General features: G+C 50.4%; 1 protein-coding gene across 1 annotated transcript; it reads left to right on the plus strand.

Annotated features, from left to right (window-relative positions):
* Positions 1-1,490: 1,490 nt before the first annotated feature.
* On the plus strand, positions 1,491-4,917 carry FOS (Fos proto-oncogene, AP-1 transcription factor subunit). Its single transcript, NM_182786.2, is given in 4 exon segments — positions 1,491-1,772; positions 2,563-2,814; positions 3,236-3,343; positions 3,467-4,917. Coding segments are annotated over 4 exon segments (1,143 nt in total). The 5' UTR covers positions 1,491-1,631; the 3' UTR covers positions 4,109-4,917.
* Positions 4,918-8,960: the final 4,043 nt, after the last annotated feature.

An 8,960-nucleotide genomic window follows, 5' to 3' on the forward strand; every position in this document is an offset into this window, starting at 1 on the left:
GTGTCTCTGCGGGGACCTGCGACTTTGCGTCCCGGAGGTGGCCGGCGCGCAGAGATTGAGCCGGGGGCAGTGTGACCCCGGCTGTCCTTTGCATCTGAGCAGGAGGCTAGGGGCGTCTGGGGCGGCTCAGCGTACTCCAGAGCACCTTGACCCCGCCCCCACACCCCGAAGGCCTGTTTTCCAGGCCACCGAGCGGTGCCTGAGGTCCCAGCTGCCGAAGATTCCGGCCTGGGCGCTGCTGGGCACGGTCCTTCCAGGCGCCCCCGGTCCAACCCCCCTCCCTCCTTCCAAGTCCGCGCTGGAAAATCACCGGCTTCGGGCTCCCAATAACCAGCTTCCTGGGGCGCCGAACCACCCCCACCTCCCCAGCAGGGACTTGTGCTGCCCCAAGTGCTCGCTCCATCCGGTGCTCCGAACTGACGACCTTGTCCACAGAACACCACCCCCCTACCCCACGCCCCGGGGCCCGAGCTCAGAACCAGGCAAACGAATCCTTCAGACATCCTTGTTGAGAGATTCTGCACGCTGTTTATTGGCTAGTTTCTCAGGGGTTTGACAGCAACAGTAACATCTCATATACTGCCAAGAAACACACACACACACACAGCAAAAACAAAGCGCCTATCCCCTTAAAAGCAAAACAAACAAACAAAACATATAGAATAAAAAGTACCCAGCATCGTAGATAAAGTAGGTTATCGTATTGTCTTATTTTGGATCCTTCCAAACCGCAGGAACAATCCTAATAATGCTGGAGTCCGGGGAGCTTGAAGTGAGGGGGTGAGGGTCCGTTTCCAGAGCTTGCACTGAATTAGGGTTAGAATGGGGAGTGAGGGTAGAGGCGCATTCCTTCGGGGGCCGAAGCTTAACCTGCTTGGCTGTGTGTACCTGTGTCGCCTATAACCTGAGCCTTAGAACTCTTTCCCAGGTTTCCGTAAAGAAGTAAAAGGGCGCCCCACCTCCCCGCCAACCCCATCTCCCCCAGCCCCGGAACAAGGGTCCGCATTGAACCAGGTGCGAATGTTCGCTCGCCTTCTCCGCCACCCCTCCCCCCGGCCGCGGCCCCCGCCTCCCCCCCGGCGCTGCACCCTCGGTGTTGGCTGCAGCCCGGGAGCAGTTCCCGTCAATCCCTCCCTCCTCTTTACACAGGATGTCCATATTAGGACATCTGCGTCAGCAGGTTTCCACGGCTGTCCGCTGCAGTCGTGGGGGGATCCATCCCCGCGGCCCTTCACCCCTGCGGCTCCACGCGACCCAAGGAACCAGGGGGAGACAGGCCGACAAGATCAAGAAACTTGACAGCGCGGGGAACTGGGGGCGCTGCGAGGGCGGCGGAGGCGGCAAATGGGGACCCTAGAAGTAGCCGGGCCCGTGCGCCACCCCTCGGGAGCCGCAATGGTTGCGCCCAGTGACGTGTTGGGCTCATTCATAAAATGCTGTTATAAAAGCGGTGGCTGCGGCGCCTAGTACTCCAACCGCATCTGCAGCGAGCAAGCTTAAGGAGCTGACACAGAGCCGGCGGCGCAGCGAGCGAGCGAGCGAGCGACCGCGCACACCTACCCAGCTCTGCCCGGCAGCTCGCACCTGCCTCCGCCCCTGCGCCCCTCGCCCGGCTTTGACTGCTCGCGATCATGATGTTCTCTGGCTTCAACGCCGACTACGAGGCATCCTCCTCCCGCTGCAGCAGCGCCTCCCCGGCCGGGGACAGTCTCTCCTACTACCACTCACCGGCCGACTCCTTCTCCAGCATGGGTTCTCCCGTCAATGCGCAGGTGAGGCTGGCTCCGCGCCGCTGCGGGGCCCCGGGGTGGAGGGGTCACCGGAGAGGAATCACCGGGGAGAGATGCTCGGGAAGACGAGTCCGGGACTCCTTTCGCTGGGGGCAGGGAGGGAGCCTTGCCCCGGCCCGGAGCGGCCCTCACTCGGGAGCTTTTCCGAACTTTGTTCGGAGCGGCCCGCGAGCTTGTCATCAGAATTGCTTTTTATTTCCCGCGGCAGGCTCTTTCTGAGCTGTGCCCCCCGGCGCGCGCTCGCTGACTGATCTCTGACATTAGCTGGGGCCAAAGTGTCCCAAAGCAAAAGACTAGCGAAGTAGAGCCTGGCGCCTCCGGGGGGAGGCGGCCAAAAGCGGCCATTCCGCGCCCCCGCCACCCCTCCCCTAGCAGCCTGGAGCAGGAAAGGAGGGGTAGGGGAGGAGGGTGAAGCAGGCGGGTGTGTAAGGCAGTTTCATTGATAAAAAGCGAGTTCATTCAGGAGACTCCGGAGCGGCGCCTGCGTCAGCGCAGACGTCAGAGATATTTATAACAAACCCCCTTTCAAGAGAGTGATGCTGAAGGGATAACGGGAACGCAGCAGCAGGATGGAGGAGAAAGGCACTGCGCTGCGGAATTCTTGGGAATAAAGGGGGGAGACCTTTCATTTCCGATGGCGGGCGTGTATAAAGACGCGAGCTGTCCATTGCCGGAGGGCTTCTCCTGCCTCTTTCCTTGCTGCATGCGGCACTGGGAACTCTGCTCATCCCCACCTGCTCGCTCACGTCAGTTTCCTCCTCTTTCATTCTAGGACTACTGCACCGATCTGGCCGTCTCCAGTGCCAACTTCATCCCAACAGTGACTGCCATCTCGACCAGCCCGGACCTACAATGGCTAGTACAGCCCACCCTAGTCTCCTCCGTGGCCCCGTCCCAGACCAGAGCCCCCCACCCCTATGGAGTCCCTACTCCCTCAGCTGGGGCTTACTCCAGGGCTGGAGTCATGAAAACCATGACAGGAGGCAGAGCTCAGAGCATTGGCCGGAGGGGCAAGGTAGAACAGGTGAGAGTTCTTGGCACCTTCTGAGGGGGAGGCAGGGATCGACATTGTGGAGATGGGCAACATAGGGGTCAGAGTGAAGCCAGTGATGCATTGACTGGACACCCCAAATGGGAAACCCTGGCTCCAAGCCCTTTCCATCCTAGTCAGGCTCTGATAGTCTCACCCTAAGAAATGCCCTGATGTATAGTTTCTTCCCTAATAGGTTTCCATCTTGTGCTTTGAGTCTGGGCTCTTCTTTGGCTCTTGCTGAGATTCTTATTTTAAATGCAAGTCACACCCAGCTTGCAACTGCAGGTTAGAAATGGCTTCACAGAAGAGATGCCAGGAACTAGGAAGCTGCAGGAGCTGGTTTCCCAGGGGTGGGTGAATGAAGCTGATGGCAGACACTGTTACTGAATGCTGCTCTTTTTTCCCTCCCCAGTTGTCCCCAGAAGAAGAAGAGAAAAGGCGAATCCGAAGGGAAAGGAATAAGATGGCTGCAGCCAAATGCCGGAACCGGAGGAGGGAGCTGACTGACACCCTCCAAGCGGTAGGTAGAACCCATGGGTCACTTCTTTTTAAAACTTAAGGGGAAACTTGGAGACCAGAAGTAAGAGATCTGTGTTCTTGAGTCAGACCGTCTCTTATGCTTTCCTTTGCTCTCTCCTTCCAGGAGACAGACCAACTAGAAGATGAGAAGTCGGCTTTGCAGACAGAGATTGCCAATCTGCTGAAGGAGAAGGAAAAACTCGAGTTCATCCTAGCGGCTCACCGACCTGCCTGCAAGATCCCCGATGACCTGGGCTTCCCAGAAGAGATGTCTGTGGCTTCTCTTGATCTGAGTGGGGGCCTGCCTGAGGCTGCCACCCCTGAATCTGAGGAGGCCTTCACCCTGCCACTCCTCAATGACCCTGAGCCCAAGCCCTCAGTGGAGCCCGTCAAGAGCGTCGGCAGCATGGAGCTGAAGGCTGAGCCCTTTGATGACTACATGTTCCCAGCATCATCCAGGCCCAGCGGCTCGGAGACCGCCCGCTCTGTGCCAGACATGGACCTGTCTGGTTCCTTCTATGCAGCAGACTGGGAGCCCCTGCATGGTGGCTCCCTGGGGATGGGGCCTATGGCCACGGAGCTGGAGCCCCTGTGCACCCCGGTGGTCACCTGTACTCCCAGCTGCACTACTTACACGTCTTCCTTCGTCTTCACCTACCCTGAGGCTGACTCCTTCCCCAGCTGTGCGGCTGCCCACCGCAAGGGCAGCAGCAGCAACGAGCCTTCCTCTGACTCGCTCAGCTCACCCACGCTGCTGGCCCTGTGAGCGGGCAGAGAGGGGAGGCAGTGGGCGTGCACGTGGCCACTGCCTGAGTTGGCGCATTACAGAGAGGAGAAACAGGTCTTCCCTCGAGGGTTCCCATAGACCTAGGGAGGACCTTATCTGTGCGTGAAACACACCAGGCTGTGGGCCTCAAGGACTTGCAAGCGAGCATCCCCGTGTGGACTCAAGTCCTTACCTCTTCTGGAGATGTAGCAAAACGCATGGAGTGTGTATTGTTCCCAGTGACACATCTGAGAGCTGGTAGTTAGTAGCATGTGGAGCCAGGCCTGGGTCTGCGTCTCTTTTCTCTTTCTCTTTAGTCTTCTCATAGCATTAACTAATCTATTGGGTTCGTTATTGGAATTAACCTGGTGCTGGATATTTTCAAATTGTATCTAGTGCAGCTGATTTTAACAATAACTACTGTGTTCCTGGCAATAGTGTGTTCTGATTAGCAATGACCAATATTAAATTAAGAAAAAATATGACTTTATTTTCTAGTAGATAGAAATAAATAGCTATATCCATGTACTGTAGTTTTTTCTTCAACATCGATGTTCATTGTAACGTTACTGATCATGCATTGTTGAGGTGGTCTGAATGTTCTGACATTAACAGTTTTCCATGAAAACGTTTTATTGTGTTTTTAATTTATTTATTAAGATGGATTCTCAGATATTTATATTTTTATTTTATTTTTTTCTACCTTGAGGTCTTTTGACATGTGGAAAGTGAACTTGAATGAAAAATTTAAGCATTGTTTGCTTATTGTTCAAAGACATTGTCAATAAAAGCATTTAAGTTGAATGCGACCCACCTTGTGCTCTTTTCATTCTGGAAGTTTTCTAAGTTTCTGGAAGGTATTGTCAGAGACCAATTTGTCAAGAAGGGTAGCTCTTGGAGGGGACACACCCCTCTGTTTGATCCCTTATCAAATCAAGAGAAACTGTAGAGCCGACGTTGGAAAATTGTACAAACTCACGTCTTCACCTTGCAGAGCTGCTTCTCTCCCTACAGGTTCTGGGAACGGGAAACTGCTTTGCAATAGCTTTTGTGGGAACACATCTTCCTGCTTCTTTTTCTGTTTTGAAAGTCAAAGGGAGGGATATTTAAATCTGACTGTGCTAATACTAAACTGAACCGTCTAGGTCTTCCAGGAATCCTTTTAGCAAACAATTAAGCTTTGCATGAACCACTTTAATTTTTTATTGCCACCAGATCATGCGAAGGTTCAGTTTAGTTCAGTCGCTCAGTCGTGTCCGACTCTTTGCGACCCCATGAATCGCAGCACGCCAGGCTCCCGCCTTAAAGGAGAACAAACTGAAGAATGGTTAGAATGATGTTTTCTCAATATTCCATGGCTGGGATTAGAATCTTAGCTTCTCACTCATGACCCTATTCATCAGCCTGAACTGCCTTTTAACACTTGTTTTTCTTTTTTAAAAAAAGCTTTCAACTGGTTGGAAAGAAAACAAAACAAAAACCAAACCCACAACTTTTCAGTCCTTCACTCTAACAGACATACATTTAGTTGTATTTTTTATTCTCAGAAAGAAAGCAGGGTTCTCATCCTATCCCTCAGTGTGTGCACGCGCGCGTGCTTGGTTGCTCAGTCATGTTGGACGCTATGACCCTGTGGACAGTAGCCCACCAGGTTCCTCCATCCATGGGATTCTCCAGGCAACAGTACTGGAGTGGGTTGCCATTTCTTCCTCTAGGGGATCTTCCTGACTCTGGGATTGAACTGGAGTCTCTTGTTTCTCCTGCATTGGCAGGCAGATTCTTTACCACTGTGCCACCTGGGAAGCCTATCCTTTAGTAATCAATGCATTATAATTTCTGAAGTTTCTTTAACATATGCCTGACATTCAGTTTACACTGGAGGAAGAAAAGGCTGGCTCTGAGAATTTGAAAGAGATCTCAAACACTGCAAACAATGGTTGATCATTGGGTAAATAAAAAGTTACATAATAGCTCGAGAAGGAGAAGTCAACATGACTGAGCTTTAACTTAGAAACTTTATCATCTTAATGAAGAACATGACCTTTGTCTGGGACACCTCTGGTAATGGGGCGCTTACACGCACAGGTACCAACCACAAAGAAAGGAGGTGGCGCCTTCCTCTTCTGCTCTCTGCTATCAAGTGGGCGGGGACCAAGCCTGGAAGCGAGAGCCCAGGTTTGCACCCATGCGAAGGGGAAGAGAAGCTTCGAAGTCAGCCTTCTACTGCTTTGGTGATAATGAAAATCACTGAGTGGTTATGGGATGTTATACTCAGTCAAGTTGAAGGTTGTAATTTAAAATGACAGTTTCAAAAAATTAAATGACCTTTCTATTGAGAGTGGCGTTCTCACCTATGATCTCCCTGCTATTCACATAATATTTGACATTTGAAAGCAACGTGCTTTAGACTCTTAAGAGCACTGATCTCTCACACATCATTTGCATATTATTTTTGCCTGTCAGACAATGATGAAAATGGCCTTAGACTTCCTGTTTGCTATTCGGGGGTAAACTTTCTGCAATCTTTGTTGTTGTCCAGTTGCTAAGTCTTATCTGACTCTTTGCGACTTCATAGACTGCAGCACCTTGGGCTCCCTTATCTTTCACTATCTTCCAGAGTTTGCTCAAATTCATGTCCATTAAGTCTGAGATGCGATCTAACCATCTCACCCTTCGCCACCCTCTTCTCCTTTTGCCTTCAATCTTTTCCAGTATCGGGTCTTTTCCAATGAGTCTGCTCTTGGCATCTGGTGGCCAATGTACTGGAGCTTCAGTTTCAGCATCAGTCCTTCCAATGAATATTCAGGACTGATTTCCTTTAGGACTGACTGGTTTGATCTTCTTGCAGTCCAAGGGACTCTCAAGAGTCTTACCAAGTACCACAATGAGAAAACATCAGTTCTTCAGCGCTCAGCCATCTTTGTGATCCAACTCACAACTAAATACAGAATTACTGCAACTAAAACCCAGATCTGAAATGACAAGAAGAGATCTGAAGGCAAGCAGCTGGCTCCCCTACATGCACAGTAATAATAACCCATGGAAAGAGACTTCTCAGATGGGAAAGGGAGGCTGAACCTCTAGCCCTGGATACCGAACTCCTGGAGACCTGACTAATGGCCTCTGTCGGCCCCATGCTGATTGGAGAGGGAACTATGCTTTCTGCTTGACAGCACTGGTCTTGGCCTGGAGGCAGACCCTTCCTCTAGTTCACTATAGCCCAACTGAGATCAGGCTATTCCATAAACAAGGTCCAGGAGAGGGCCTTCACATAGAGAATCTCTTTACTGGGCTTCTCAGAGGACCTATAGGTTCTGCCATAAGGTTGACATCCCAGTGAACTCTCTGCTCACCATTCTTATGGGATCAAGAAACAAAAGGAATTCCCTTTTTTTTTTTTACCTAAAGGTCTCCTTCCACTTCCTCTTTTCCTGACTCATGATTCAACTCCCATGGAGGATGGACACTGGGAATGTCAACTTTCTTTTAGGAAAGGCTCTGAGCCCACCTGATCCTGACCCATACCATATGGCCTTACACTGGTCTCAACAAAATGACGATTTCAGGGCATCATTGTTTACTGATACACACGAAGCTTGTGTAATAGCAAGGGATGGGAGAAGGAGTCAAGGGGATTGTTTTCTTTCACAAGGAGAATGTCTAATTTGCCCATCAAGGGACCCCAAGACCTGAATCAGTGCTTGGCACAAGTGTGTGCGCTCAGTTGTGTCTGGCTCTTTGTGACTCCACAGACTGTAGCCTGCCAGACTCCTCTGTCCATGGGATTTTCCAGGCAGAAATACTGGAGTGTGTTGCCATTCCCCACTCCAGGGGATCTTCCTGACCCAGAGAATGAACCCAAGTCTCTTGAGTCTCCTCAAGAGATTCAATCTGCATTGGCAGGCAGATTCTTTACCCCTGTGCCACCTGGGAAGCCCACCTGGCACACAGTACAGTGTTAACACATATTTTCTGGGTGGATAAATGAATAAATTGTGCACTGTTTCTACAAGCAGAAATATATTCCATGCATACTCTTTAAATCCTCCTATTCCAGGCCCTGTTACAATATGAAGCAATGGGGATTTCATAACTTTTATGTATGGCTTCAAACAAATACTCCACTTCCATCTTTGGTTCCTGGAATTCCTCCACTGCCCCCATTGGATTATTTCTGCCAATTCAACTTCAAAGAGAATGCACTGCCGTTGTGCTTTCAGCTCCAAATTGATTTGAGATGAAAAAGAGTAGAAGAAAAAAATTATCTTTATGTAATAGTGGATTGTAGATGCTGCATCGTTTTTGCACATCCCTGCACCTTCTGTAATTATCAAAATTAAAGGGTAGCATTTAACAATTTGCTCTAATAACAGTAATTTTGTATCAACAACAACTTCCTACGTGTGAATGAAAGTAAATCAATTATACTATCTTTAATTAGTGGACAAAATAGAGACAGAGGAAAAGTAAAAGCTTTCAGATGATTAAGGAAATCAGCTGAAGTTTTGATGTTTTCCAAGCTTAAAAAAAAAAATTGAAAACAAAAATTCAATCTTTAAACTGTGTGTGAGACTTCTTCCAAACACAGAATAATCAAATTCCTCAAAAAATAAGCGAAGGGCTTCCCGGGTGGCCCAGTGGTTAAAGAATCCACCTCCCAATGCAGGGGACACGGGTTCCCTGGCCCGGGAAGATTCCACGTGCTTCAAGGCAACTAAGGCCATGTGCCCCAACTCCTGAAGCCCACGCCCTAGAGCCTGTGCTCCACAACAAGAGAAGTCCTTGCCATGAGGAGCCCACGCACCACAATTAGAGAGTAGCCTCCACTCTCTGCAAATAGAGAAAGCCCACA

The sequence above is a fragment of the Bos taurus genome, chromosome 10 (genome assembly GCF_002263795.3).
Source record: "Bos taurus isolate L1 Dominette 01449 registration number 42190680 breed Hereford chromosome 10, ARS-UCD2.0, whole genome shotgun sequence".
NCBI classification, from domain to species: domain Eukaryota; kingdom Metazoa; phylum Chordata; class Mammalia; order Artiodactyla; family Bovidae; genus Bos; species Bos taurus.